The following is a 15,185-nucleotide window of genomic DNA, read 5'->3' on the forward strand; positions in this document are numbered from 1 at the left end:
ACATTCAGTTGAATACATTTTGTTATATTAATATAATCAAATCAATATACGCTATATATTATGAATATATTACATGTTAATATATAATATCATATATGGCTGTATATTATATATGTATATGTTTTCAGTGTGCTTTGGTAAGTTGATTTCTTGATTTTTAAATGCATTTTGAAGTTATTTTGACTGGGATTTCCCTTTCTATTATCTCCTGCTAGAATTTGTTAATTGCTATATAGGAATACTAATTTTGTGCTAGGTAAAAGAGGTAAAGCAAAAAGCTATGTTGTGTTTTTTTTTTTAGGAAAACCCTCTAGTATCCTACATTTAAATAAGATGGGAACAAGAATTATGTGTAACATCTACATTTGTAACTAATTTGTCTGAGATTTGCCAATAAACATCATTCATTGTCTACATTCCTCCACACCTCACCTCTCACTCAGTCTTCACCCTTTGCAGTCTGGCTCCATCTTCATCACTCAACTGAAATTTCTCTCTCCAAAGTTACCAACCATCTGTTAACAGCCAAATGTGATGGTCTTTTCTCAGTCCTCATCCTTCTCGAATTCACTGCAACACCATTGTTCTTCTCTCTGCTCTGCCCTCTCCTCTTCAATATTCTAGGTTTTCATTACACTGCCTTCTCCTTGTTCTTCTGCCTGGTGACTCCTCAGTCTCTTTTGCTGGTCCTTTGCAAACTCATCATCTATACCCTTCCTTATGACTAGGAGTATTTTCCAAAGCTCTGTCTTCAGTCTTCCAATTTCTGTATACTTTCTCTCAGTGACCTAATCAACTCCCTTCTTTTAAAAGAGTTTAATTATTATCTCTATATAGATGGTTCCAAGATCAATATATCCAGCTCTAATCTCTCTCCCAAGTTTTAGTGACACATCACCAGCTGCTTGTTGGACACTCAAACTGGATGTTCTGGCTATATCTCAAACTTAACATGACCAAAACTGAACTCATTATGTTCCCTGATCCCCATCCCCCAACTCCTCCCGCTTCCAAACTTCCCAATTTTGTCAAGGGCACCATCATTTTTCTACTCTCATGGGTTCATAACTTCAGCATTACCCTCAATTCTTCTTCACCCCATACATCTAATCATTTGCCAAATCTCTTGTACACTCACAGTACCTCTCACATTTAATCTTCTATCCAAACAGAGACCACCTTAGTTCAGGCTTTATCATCTCTCCCTTAAACTAATGCAATGGCGTCCTAATTGGTCCCCTTACATCAAACCTCTCCCTACTCTAGTCCATTTTCCTTAAGCACAGATCTGACCATGTCGTTCTCCTGGTCAAGATACTCCAGGGGCTTCTTGGATAAAATGCAAACTTTTAAAGTCCTTTACAACCTGGATACAACAGATCTTTTCAGCCTTATGCATTATCCTTTCCATACTCTGTGGTCTGCCCAAACTGGCCTTTTCTGTCTTTTTCACATATGGCACTTCATCTCCAATCTCCATGGTTTTATACTGGCTACCACCATGTCTAAATGAACTCCCTCTTCACCTCCACCTCACAGAATCCCTCACTTCCCTCAAGCCCCTTCTACAGGAAACCTTTCCTCATCTCTATAACTGCTAGTACACTTATTCCGTAACTGCTTTGTATTTATTTTTATTCATCCTGAATTTATTTATTATTTGGTGTATTATTATATATGAACATGTTGTCCACTCCAGGAGAATATAAGTTCTTTAAGAGTAAGGGCTGTTTAATTCTGTGTTTATATTGCAAGCTCCCAAGTACATCTAGCAAATCAAAGACACTAATGCTTGTTAACTGTCTCAAATGTCAAAATGGGCAAAGTAGCTACCATTTCAAATGAGGATGACATTATTTGACCTGCTACTATCTAACCATTATTAACATAAGAAGTAAACTTAGAAGAGTTTACCATTAGAGGATAAGCCATTTTTAGTTTTAAGTAGTCTGTAATAACAGTATTTGTGTCTGCTTTTGCTACATGTTATCTCACTACCCAGAATGATAAATGTCATCATACTTTTTGTCAAAGATGCTGTTACTTAGCAGCAGAGATCTAGGCCTTCCTTGGCACTGTAGCAGACACTTAAAGCATAAGAGGGTTACACAGGAAGAGGAAGAAGCTTATTTATCCTTATTTATCCTACTATAGTCTGGCATAAATAGCTACCACTCTTCCATTCTGTGACCTTGTCAGAATTCAAGTAAACCCCAGTCTGAAAAACAGTGAAAATACAGTTTCCAAAGCCAAAAGTTAATGTCAATGGGAAAAAAGGCTGCAAAATGTATGAATTATCTCAGCTGATACTTCATGTCTAAAAGCTAATTGGATGTTAGTTTGATTCAGGAAACTGGCCTGAAAATGAACCATTAATAAGGAAAACAGAGATTTCACAAATACCAATAAATTTAACAAGCATTATATTGTATGTAAATAAGTCGTGGTTGGCCAGTATTTTGTTGTGATGGAGGCATATTCCATCTTGTTGGATACAGGAAGGTGCTTCTGTGTGTGTGTGTGTGTGTGTGTGTGTGTGCGCGCGCGCGCACGCATGCGCACATGCATACACACACAACTGAACCACTTTTTCAAATTAAGTCCTTGGTATTTCTAACTTTTTACACATTTCCCATATGTATGGTATAGAAGATGGAAGGAATCCATAAGACTAATGAAGTCATAGATTGAAACTCCCAACAACCACATGAGCAGATAACATGGTTGCTATTATGCTTAGCTAGTGTAAGAGAGAGTCAGAACTTAAATCTGGATTTTCTGACTCCCAGTCCAGTGCTCCTGAACTACATATTTGCTCTCCTTCTGTTTAGTTATAGTGTCTCTGGATAACTTTTGTGCTCAGCTAAGAACTGTAAGTTGCTACTATATGTTAACAGATGTCCTGTGTTCTATTAAATACACAGCGCCTAGCACATAAACACTTAATAAATGCTGGTCAACTGGCTGTTTCATCACATGTCTTATACACTCATATTTTCTAAAGCCCTGGAACACCTAGTGGCCAGCTGAGTAGAGGCAACAGGAATTTCCTGATAGAAAAAAAAATCATATTCTCAGTAACTTTGTGGTTATAATCAGACAACATATTGAAGCAAAAAAGAGCTGCCCACATTTTGTTTTCTATTTGGTTTATCTCCATTCTACTTCCTGCTGGGGTTTGGTTGTCAGTTACACAAGCACCAATTCTTTTTTTTTTAAATGTTGTGATTTGGAAGAGACTCTGCTTAGCATTTGTAGTTGTTTTCTCTCTCTGCCTTTCCCCCCATTACACTGAATTTATTCTCCTCACTGTTCTTTCTGATGCTAGAAATGACCTAAGGTACAAGGTCCCTGCCAGTGAAATAATGATTACCCCACAGGTCCTTCTCCACCACTGCTAAAATGGACATGTTTTATCTGTGGGGTAGGCACCAAGGCTTCTATAGCGGCATGCATGTGATTTGTGTAGCTATGTCAGGAGTAAGTAAAACCAGCTAATGCATGTTTTTAACTTTAATACAAGAATGAAAGGTCAGGTACATAGAAAAGGGTAATTTTAATGATTATTCTTTCCAGTCTCACCAATTTCTTCTTCAGTTTGCAATTTTCTTTATAAACCAGTATGACAGCTCTCTTAAAAACTAAAAAAAAAAGAAAAGAAAAAGAAAAGGAATTAACCAAAGTGGAACAAAGCTTTTCAAAATAAATGTTATTTTATAAGATATCAAACTATGCCAGGATGTGAAGCAAAAGATAGCATTTCCTTCTGTTCCTATTTGAATTATGCAGAGAACCTGCTTATTTAAAAGCTATTCTCTCAAATGGAACATGGCATTTACTTTGGGGGGGTAGGAGATGAGCACTCAGTGTTCACTGCAACCAAACACTGTCTACACTTGCTCTCTTGTCCTTGGGAGAACTTTGCTAAGATTAAAATGGCAGGCTAATAAGAGAGCAGGTTTCTAAACAGCTTCAGGAGATCTGTTCTTATCACTTTTAGTGAGAACTACCAAGATGAACAGCTTGGGGTGAAAGTGGGGTAGGGAGGGAAAGATGAGGACAAGATAACAAATATGTAGATAAGACTCTGACACATTTTTTTTTAAATAGTGGGGCCAGCATTACATCACTTACTAACTCAAACCATGACAAGGAGCTCTATTCTAACTCCTGCATCTAAATCAGGCGCTTGGCTAATCTAGTGGTTTGCTGGAGATGGGCTCTCCCTTCACCAGCACTTTCTGCTCCAGAGTCTGTCTTTAATTAAATACTAACCAAATACTGTAAGCTCGAGATCCTTCCTTGCTTTTCCTAGAGACAGAAAAGGATTCAACCAGGAAACTGTAGAGTGGAGCAGGAGCTCTCCCATGGACAGTTCTGTAACCTGTATTGTCATTAAAAAAAAATATATAGATGTATAGATATACATAATGACCACTCAGCTTTATTCCGTCTTCTTTTGTATGACTGATTGCACTTACATACACACTATCATGCCCTCTGTAATAATTTACGACTTAAGATTGGTGCCATGAATATGAAGGTTTTCTAGCAAATATACAGTGAGTGATAGAAGACAGGGACCAGGCTTGGGATTTTGTTGCTATAGTGAACTCCCAGACTAGAAGCTTCCCTCTACCAATGCAGGTCAACACTTCCTCTGCCACATACAGAATTAGAGAATATTGAGCTGACATAGGAAATAACCTGTGAAAGTATTTTCTTCTATTATGGTATATCACAAAGTTTATAATCTATAAACCTAGGAGATGAGTCTTATGATGCATGTATGTCATCATTAATAAGACTGCAGAGTATATCCTGACCCTTTAAAGCATAGTCCAGGATCAAGTGCATTTATCCTCTCTAATTCATAAACCTCTGCAGGCCTATTAACAAAAATTATGAGGCTAGGAACAGACAGAATTAGGACATTAGTGTTTTTAAAACTCCTGCTGGCTTCCAAATGGTCTCCTTCTCCTTAGGCCATTTTGTTCCCTGTCAGAAGGTTAAAAGCAGGGTTATATAAAAAGAGCTATGTACCAACCAGAAAAGAGCACAGAAATGACATCCAGAATCTCAGAACTGGAAGGAATCCAAGAAGTCATCTAGTCTGACTTCCTGCCAAGTGTATCCGTTCCTCTAGGGATGAGAATTCACTACCTACTAAGGCAGCCTCTTTCATTCCTATTCCTACCCTCACTGCTGGACTATTTATTCTTCCTTACCTCAAGCTAAAATCCTCTTAAACTCTCAGCCTTTGCACCCACTTCTCTCTCCTTCACTTTCAGGCACCATGGTAGGCACCATTTCAAAACTCAAATTAAGGATCACTGTCTTCATTCATTATACTAACCTTAAAAATAAGTAGGTACCCCCTTCCCAACTGCCCTGCTTAAAAAAATTAAGCCAATTAGATGGATGTCAAGAATAAGCTGCTAAAAATTTCTGTTTCTTTACAATCATCTCTGCATATTCCCTCTGTAAGCCTGCCCTAATCTTTCCATTCCATCTTCCATCAATTTCTTATATAATCTCTTCTTCCTCCCAGGCTGTTCTACCCAAAATGCACCTTTCACGCTTTCTTGATTTTTCTTAAACCACTCCCATGGCATGGCTTAGAATGGCCTCCCCCCTTCTCTGTTCTCTAATTCTAAGCCACCTTAAGCCCTAACCCCCAGTTCTATGAAGCTTTTTCCCACTGCCCCAGCAGTCCACACTGATCCCTCTATACTCTGAATTCTGGTAGCAATGGGCCCATCACTCATTGTGGATTTGTCAGTTACTACTTTGGACTGTTATTTATTTTTCTATGTGGATATATCTTAGCTCCCAAGTTATGTTGTTGTAAACACAATGGGGCAAGCGACTGTCTATTCTACTTCTTTGTGTCTCCCACAGAACCTTGCACACAGAAGAAACTCACTAAGTTTTTGACTGACTGTTAAACAATACAATATTTAGTCACTTCACCCCTTGTCAGAAATCTGCAGCGGCTACCTGCTGACTCTCAAATCCCTTTGCCTAGAGCTCATGGCCCTCTATAATCTCGGGCTAGTCTGTCTCTTTGGCTTTATCTCATACTACTCTTACCCCATTCTTTGAGTTCAAACTGAACTTTGATGTTCTTGTTCAGTCATTTTCGGTTGTGTCCAATTCTTTGCGACCCCATTTGGGGTTTTCTTGGCAGAGATACTGGAGTGGTTTTGCCATTTCCTTCTCCAGCTCATGTTTCAGATGAGGAAACTGAGGCAGACAGGGTTAAGTGACTTGCCTGGGGTGACATGGCTAGTAAGCGTTTGAGGCCAGATTTGAACTCAGGATGATAAGTCTTCCTGGCTCCAGACCCAGCCCTCTGTCCACTGTGCCATCTCATTATACCCCACCCACTCACATGCCTAAAGCTCTTTTCACACCCTCCCTTACACCTTCCTTGTCTTTTATCTGTTGAACTCCTCCCTGTCTTTTAAAGTCTAACTCAAATATTAAATGCATCCTTGAAACCTTCCCAGATTCCCCCAGTCCATAATCAACTATTCCTATTATACATCACCATAGCACTGAAATGTGCACCTCTCTAAAGTAGCTTGATTTGGGGCAGCTAGGTGGCACAGTGGATAGAGCATCAGCCCTGAAGTCAGGAGGACCTGAGTTCAAATCCAGCCTCAGACCAAACACTTGACACTTACTAGCTGTGTGACCCTGGGCAAGTCACTTAACCCCAATTGCCTAAAAATTTAAAAAAATAAAGTAGCTTAATTATTATTACAGCATTTCTGTATGTCATGAAAGGCAATGTAGTGCAGTAGATGGAAAACTGGCCTGAACAACAGAAAGACATATCTTCATCCCACTTCTGCTACCTACAGGCGATGTGACCCCGGGCAAGGAAGTTCATTTCTCAGTTCTAAGACTAGCAATTGTAGAGAAGATGATGCCCTACCTGGATGCTGGGAGTTTTCTCACCGGGAAATCCCTGTATCACTGACATCATAGGTCCAGGCTCTTTTGCTGTGGGTCTCATATCTCCCTATTGAACTTAGTCTAAGAACCATGAGGGCAGGGAACTAAGTGTTGCATCTGCCCCAGTACTTTGCCCCAGCAGGAACCTGATAAATGTCCACTAAACTGAATGTTTAGTAAGAACCTGCTAAATTACATTGTTTCTCATATGCATGAAGATCATGATATGCAAAGATAAATAAGAAGGTGATGTTACTGAAATAAAATTTTAAACCTTGGAATATGCAAAGTCTAAGATGTATTTGAAAAGGAAGCTTCATTGCTTTCCTCTTATATAAGCTAATAATAGACTATTATAATTGCAATCTAACCTTTCCTGGGAGGTCAGTTATAAATCAATTTACAAAAACTTCCCTAATTCAGTCTGAGATGAGATGACCTGTCAGGCCTCTGTCAACCCAAGAAGCCAGTGATTCTAGACTGTCCCTCATGCACAACACAATACATGAGAGAATTCCAAAGCCTTACCTCCTTCTCTGTCCCACTCTGCTCTGCTACAAGCTGGTCAAACACAGTGCCATAGTCTTCATATATTTTCTGCATTTCATTGATATGACTTGCTACCTTTTCCATTGCCTTCAGTGCTTCTGCAACATTAAAAACAAATGACATTTATCTTTTGTATATCAATAATGAATTACCTTATTGTATGTATATGTTTTTTTAAAAACCACCTATAGTCATAATATGAAGGCTCTAAAAGCAACCAAGAATAAAGACGGATGGTAGTCCCAACACAGCAGCATTAGTCTGTCTCACCTCTTGGTGGCGCTCTGCAGTTTCTCAAATCACACGTTTTCATCTGGAGCCACTACACCAAGATACTTCTTGTGCATTAAGATGAATTATAAACATATCTCATAACTGATCCAATTCCAAGAATCTGCCATTACACTTGTGATCCATACAGCTTCAAAGACTACCATTTGGGAAAATGGGTTTGCTTAACTATGCACACCTGGCATGGGTAAGGGGTTGCTTTTTCTTTTGTTCCTCTAAAACTGGGGGGAGTGGAGAGGGAGAGAAAATAAATGCTAGCTAATTGAAAAATAGAATAAAATTGAAAAATAAAAACTACTTTTAATCTTAAAGGTAAATTTCTGCCTAAACATTTGCTAATTTCAGTATATATAAATAAGCAGCATGGATTAGTGGAAAGAGTGCTGAACTGAGAATCAGGAGCTCCAAGCTCTGGTCCTTCTCCTGCCACTAAATTGCTCTGTGACCCTTGCCAATGGGCTTCCACTTCCTCAGATGTAAAATGAAAAACTTAATAAATAGTAAGAAGTGTTTATATGGAGCTTTAAGGTTTACACATCCAGAGGATGCTACACGTCTCGTCGGTGTCCTAAAAGCATTCTCAATTAGCTGGCAGAAGGGCATTCTGGGCAAAAGGGAACTTCTTAAGAACAAGGGGAAAAAACCACAAAGAGAAGAAAGGACTTCCACAAACCAGGGTGTGCGACCTGCCTCTTTGCCACATGTGCTCTCTAAAAGTGAGCCCATTTCCCTTGCAATGTGCATGTGTTACAGACCTTTGGGGGCATGTCTTGTATAAGTATTCTTAATGTAGTATCTTAATAAATGTGCCCTTCTAAAAAGCCAGCTGGCTGCTTAAATGATTCTCAACTGATAATGTTGTAGAGATGTGCACAAGTGAGCAATGAAGTTGATGTCTTTAAATAATCATCCCTGACCCCTCAGAGTTGCCCCTAAACTCCTGAGGAGAAGATACAGCCAAACTCTGAGGACCTGACTCATCAGTCGGCTTGAAAGTTGGGATAAGTGAGGATCTACAGAGCTTACATGAGCTACATTGCTAAGAGGCACTCTGCGAACTGATGGGAAAATAGTAACACACAGAAAAGGTGAAATGACTTCCCCAAAGTCACACAGCAAATAAGATAGTAGGTATAACTTCAAAGTCAGTGTTCTTCACATGAAGTAGCCCTATTTACTTTGTTTAGTTTCTCACAGAAACTAAACAAATTATGTCTGGTGAAAAGGTTAGAAGAAGACTTTAACTATCCCCATTGAGAGGTCACAATTGCACTAGATACTTCTTAGACATTGTGGCTAGCACTAGAATATGTCCTTCCTCTAGGAATTAGCTTAGATGACCAAAATATGTGTGTGTGTGTGTGTGTGTGTGTGTATACATATATATGTGTGTATATATATATATACACACACATATATATGTATATATGTGTATATATATGTATATGTGTGTGTGTATACATATGTATATATATATATATATACATATGTATACACACACACACATATATATATATATAAAATTTCAAAGGAAATCTGGATCAATATATTTTTCCCCAAAAGGTACCCATGGGTTTTGCTGCTTTGAACACTACAGCATGAATGCTTTTTTTTAAAAAGTAAGATGAATTCAGCCATTTTTTAAAAATCTTGCCCCATTACTCCTGAAAGATAATGCTTAGTAAAAAATTGTTTCTTCAGTGGTTTTCTTTATTTCCTCTAGCTGAAAGTATGGCTTGGTGAGAAGCAGGCTAGATGTCTCTTCTACTTATTAACAGAGCACTCACTCTCCTTTATATCAAAGGGAGCTGCTTACATACTATTTGCAATCAATGGCATATATTTATAAGCTCTAGAGCTCTGAAGTCATACAAAGTGATAAAAACTGGGAAGAGCTTGCAAAAAAGCATAAGCATTTGGTCCTTGCAAAATACTTATTTTAAACTGAGTTTTGCCAGTAGACCTCCACCAGATGGAGCCTCTCCCAGTATTTTGGATCAGCTGAATGTGGATACAATACAGAGAGGAAGTCCCATCCATTCAGTAGGCTGCTATGTTTCTATCATCACAGGCTCAAAAAAATTATTTCCAGAATGTTACCAACATTTCTAAAATTGTGACAGTACCTAAAAGTTTAACAGATTCACAAATAGTCTTGGTGAGGAGGGAGAATATAGACACAAGGATGAGGGCAGAGAAAGTCGCATAGCTACATGTATTCTTTTCCTTTTGTAAAAGTACGTTAACACGAGAACGCGGTCTCTTACCTGTTAGGTGATAGTGCTCCTCGCTCTCGTTGTCTGTCAAGGACACTAGCTCTTTGAGCAACAGAGGGTACTTCAGAACTCTCTGAACAGGCTTGATGAGGTACGATTCCAATGTGGAGGCATGCTGCTTCGTAGGGTTTCGGGCGTCTAAGAACGCCTTAAATGCTTTGTCCGTTTTAGCTGTGAGTCATGAGACGAGAGACTCTTGTTTGCTCTTATCAGACAAGGATAACTCTTTACATCTCTATGCCTTTGTCATATTATGTGTGTGTGTATGCCGTACCTCACCCAATTAGACTGTAAGCAACTTGGGCAAGGATGTTGCCGTGTTCATAATAATACATGTTTCCTAAACTAAACTGATGGATGAATTTAAGTGGTAGCTTCCAATTCTAGTACTTACTGCTATTTTTTAGTGTTTGGTATACTTTTGTGTTTTCAAATTCATTAACTAGATATTTGATTGATTCTAATATGTCCTCTGGTGAAAAAAACAATCAATGCATAACTGCATCACAGCATCCAGTCAGCAAAGTCTCAACATCTGAATTATTGCCATAAAAGCTATCTTAACAGGGGTGCCACAAAAGTAAAAAGTAATGAGTGAAAACCAAACTCTTCAGATGGTATAAGCATGGAAAATTTGCCATCTGGATTTTAAATAAACAAAAAGTAGGGGGAAAAGGTATTTTCATAGAGAAATTAATAAGTAAATGGAAAAAAGTTTACTGAGACACAAAAATTATTTCCTACATTAGTTTTCTTCCACGAAGGATTCAGGTGGGAAAATAAAGTCCCACACATTCTTTTGTATTTTCCCTGTCCCTTAGCATAAATGGCTACCTGAAAAGCAATATTCTTTCCCTATAAAATATTGAGTAAATGAAAATATATTTGGCCTTTGAAAAGGAAAGTCTTCATAACAACTAATATAGAGTGGGCTGGATGTAAGTTTTTTCCAAACAGTTCTGACAAAGAACTTTTCATTATAATGGAAAACCAGCTGGTTCTGAGCCTTTTTGCCTTTAAAGAATATCTCTGTAAGTTCTGACTTTAAATTGCTCATAAATGAGATTTGGGATTAACGTGACTTCCTATCCTGAATGTTTGGGTGGGAATTTAGATTAAGATACGGTTTAGGCAATGGGAATATGAAGAAGGAAGACCAATATAAACATCATTGTAGAACAGAAAACAAATATTTTTAGTTATTAGCTGCTACCTGATAATAATAATTGTCCTTTCAGGAGAAGCTAATTGGAAATTTTGTATTCAATGCCACTTTCAAGACTAAAGCCACAGGCAAATCAAGTCAGTGTGCATTATTGTGTGCCGGACACTGTGTTAAGAGTTGGGGTACAAGAAGAAATGAAATGACCATCCTAGCCTGCATGTAGTTTATATTCTGCTTAAGGAAAGACTCCACATAAAAAGAAGCCAAAAAATTGGCAGCAGGGGTGGGGGAGGGTAAGTTAAAGAGCAAAAGATCAAGTCCATAAGGATATTACCTACTTTCCTTACTATGTCACCTTCCATTTGTCACATCAGTAAAATAAATTAGTACATAGGAATATTGCCCAGAATTGCCACTTACCTCTCTCTAGAACTTTTTGTACTTTGATATGATTGGCACAGAATCCACTGTACAATTTAAAATGGTCTGCATAATAAAGGAAAGAACCTCCAAGGGAGAAGAGTAATTTCTGAGGGGAAGAAAAAAAGCAGAATATTTAGAGCACTTGTTTTTTTTACACAGTAAGATTAGGTTTAATTAGCATTAGTAGGATATGATAAAGTGTTTGCTCAGGATAGTCAGCCTAAAAGCATAGTTGCCATATTTGGAGAAGTAAGTGGTCTAAAGTAAATGTCCAGCATCTGTGTGTGTGTGTGTGTGTGTGTGTGTGTGTGTGTGTTCACAAATCATTTAGAGATAGTCATCCAGTCTGTGGATTAACTAAGCCCTGTTCTGTTCTTTCCCTTCCAAGTCCTGCTGCCCATTTTTCAGGCAGTTAAGTACTCATCAGCACCTCCAATGGAAGAGTTACTTTTTACCTATTCTAATAAAGATTTCAGTATGACTTCAGTCATAATGAAATACAGATTTTAATTATTTATGTAAATCCTTTTCTTCCATGCTATAATAATGGCTTTAAGGCTTAAAATCTTGTGAAGTAGACAATATAGGTATTTTACAGATGAGGAAATTAAGGCCCAGAGATTCCAAAGTTACTTGCCCAGGGTCATACAGCTGGTAAGAATCAGGACTCTTTCCACTATACCATGCTGCCTCTCATGCATTTCTTTTTAAAGCTCACATTTTTGTCCAGGATTTTCTTTAAGGCTTGCACACCCCTTTATTATGTCCAGTATTTCCTTTAATCATCACAGTAACCTTGTGAGAGAGGTGCTGTTGTTATTCCCATTTTAACACACGAGGAAACTGAGCCAAAGTGAATTGCCCAGAGTGACATGAGTTAACAGTGTCTAAAGCAGGATTAAACTCCAGCCAAACTATCCATCGTTCAATCCAGTAGGATAAGTGATAGGATAGGGTTGGGCTTTTTTTTCCTATTTTTTTTCCCATCAAACTCACCTAATCCTAGCTACTGTTCTGCCTAACAGTTGTACCCAAATTGCAGTGGACCCCATTCCAACTCCATCACTTATAGCAGGCACGTGGCTTTAGGTGAGCCACTTCCATTTCCTCATGTATAAATTGAGGGCATTGGTGGGTTCCTTCCAATTCCAAAATGAAACGTAAAACCTATACCACCTTCTAGATGGGGTCGTATGGAAACCTTTTCAGAAAACATAAGATGCTATAAAACTGTAAGTCTTCATTTGAGAATTCTCTACAAGCATCACACCATTTTCCTTTACAACAGAGAGTCCAAAATACTCACTCTGAACTGGGAGGGAGTTTCAAGTATGTTGAAGTCAGAGGATGAAGAAATGCCATCCTCCAGGGTCTCCAGGAACACCTTTTGAAACTCTAACATTTCTGGCAAACTTCCAAAAAGGGACTCCATCTGCAGGGAGGGCAGAATTAGAACAGAGGAGAGAACATGAGTATTTAAATGCCACGCAATAGGTGTTCAGTGTTGGTTGAATTTAAGTGAAAGATTAATTGCTAATCTCTCCATTTCAGTAGATACAATTTCATTGGTAAAAGAAACTCCCAGTAAGGAAACTCCCTTTGCCAATGCAGATAATTACCTGCTCTTCAATTTACAGTGTAGAGAGTTCCCTGGGAGAAGCATGAATTACAAGACTTGCCCAGGGTCACATAGCCACTGTGTCAAAGTCAAGATTTGAGCTCATGTCTTAGTGACTCTGAAGCTGAATTTCTATCCATTACATCACACTGAGTCTCCATAATCTTGATACTTTATATTTTCTAAATCCACCATTGACTTGTTTTAATTCAATTTTATCTAATATTTGTTAAGTACCTACTATTTCACAAGACCTCATACCAGAGAATATATCATTTGGTGAAAAACTGATATAACTATATCCTGACATCCAAAGAAGGAAATTTATTTTACAAATTATAAAATAACCTGTAATTTATAAATTGTAAATATAAATTATATTTTAATGAATACCACAAAGTATACCTTGATAGAGATGCTACCAAATGAATAGCTGCAAATAGAATTCTAAGTTAAAATACATTTTAAATATATCCTCAATGAAACAATTTGTCCCTCAAAAGTTGTTTATGCCAACATCTTACACCATGTACCACAATGAGTTCCAAATAGATACCTGTCAAATCATTTAAAAATTGGGAAGAAAATGGATGGTGGTATCTTTCAGCCAGGATAGCTGAAGCAAGAAGGCACCCGGAGGGAGGGATAGGAGACAGTACATGCCAGACAAGTCACACCACCAGCACCACCCTAATGCAGACAGCCCAAGACCCTTGGGAACAACAGTGCCCCCCAAACCACCAGACCAGCTTCTAGCCTAGCCCCAACAGCTATCATTGAGGGGAAAAATTATTGCAAAGAAATGTTTCATCTTCCTCATCACCATTAGCAACAACTGCTGACTAACTGCCACTAACAGGCAGAAAGTCCCAGGAGCCCTGGGAATGGCAGCCATTTCTCTTGTGGAAAAGGGGCCAGCCATCCCCACCAACTGCCCCCAAACTAACAACTGCCCCAAACAGAGCAGGCAAGGCAGCCTAGCTGAAGCAGAAGGAGAAAGATGAGGCAGCGTATACCAGGCACATCCAATCAGCACTACCACCTTGACCAACATCTCCTCTCAGATCCTACTGGGAACAGCCCAGGACACAAACCCAACAACTAGGAGGAGAGAAATTCTTGACGCCTATTGACCTCAGCCATCATGCTAGGAAACATTCGCTATGGAGATGTACTCTAGCAACTGTTCCTACAGGTGCTAGAGCCAGAGCTCTAAAGACCCAGAAAAGAAAGTTCTGGCCATAAAAGTCCTTGGCATTGTTAAATGCCTCAACCTCAGAAACTATGAGTTTATCAGTGGAAATGGCATTCAAGAAGATATAGCAACATCTGCTTTGTCACTCCATCCTAAAGACTGTGGGGCTTTTGCAACTGAGCTGAATTTTTCCATACCTGTGTCATAGCCAATCAATCAATAAACATTGATCTAGCACCTACAATGTGCCAGGCACTGTGCTAAGTAATGAGGATACAAAAGAGGCAAAAGACAGTCACTGCCTTCAAGTAGCTTACAATCTAACAGGGGAAACAACATGCATACAAATATATACAAAGCAAGCTATATATAGGATAAATGGAAAATAATGAATGGGGGGTAGGAGGGAGGAGGCACTAGAATTAAGAAGGTTATGGAAAGCTTCCTGTATCATCCATTAGAATGTGAACACCTTAAGAGCAGGGATGATTTTTTCTGTTTGTCACTCTAAAGTTTAGCACAGTGATTTGTATATAAAAAGTGCTTAATAAATGCTTTATTCATTCATTCAACTATGGCTAGGAGTAAAATTCTTAACCAAGTGTGAGAAGAGATGATTCTGATTACATGAAATTTAAAAGCTTTTAAATTATCAAAATCAAATTAGCTATAAAGATTCTACTCGGGAAAAATATTTGCACCAAA

The 15,185-nt window shown here is 38.5% G+C and overlaps 1 protein-coding gene across 1 annotated transcript in view; it reads right to left on the bottom strand.

The window, feature by feature from the left end:
- TIAM2 (TIAM Rac1 associated GEF 2) overlaps positions 1-15,185 on the bottom strand; it is a 298,176-nt gene that overhangs the window by 10,617 nt on the left and 272,374 nt on the right. Inside the window, 6 exon segments of the mRNA XM_078155068.1 lie at positions 3,583-3,641; positions 4,276-4,384; positions 7,492-7,610; positions 10,071-10,250; positions 11,665-11,773; positions 12,974-13,099. Coding sequence (XP_078011194.1) covers positions 3,583-3,641; positions 4,276-4,384; positions 7,492-7,610; positions 10,071-10,250; positions 11,665-11,773; positions 12,974-13,099 — 702 coding nt within the window.

The sequence above is a fragment of the Phascolarctos cinereus genome, unplaced genomic scaffold (assembly GCF_003287225.1).
Source record: "Phascolarctos cinereus isolate Bilbo 61053 unplaced genomic scaffold, phaCin_HiC Scaffold_5;HRSCAF=322, whole genome shotgun sequence".
NCBI classification, from domain to species: domain Eukaryota; kingdom Metazoa; phylum Chordata; class Mammalia; order Diprotodontia; family Phascolarctidae; genus Phascolarctos; species Phascolarctos cinereus.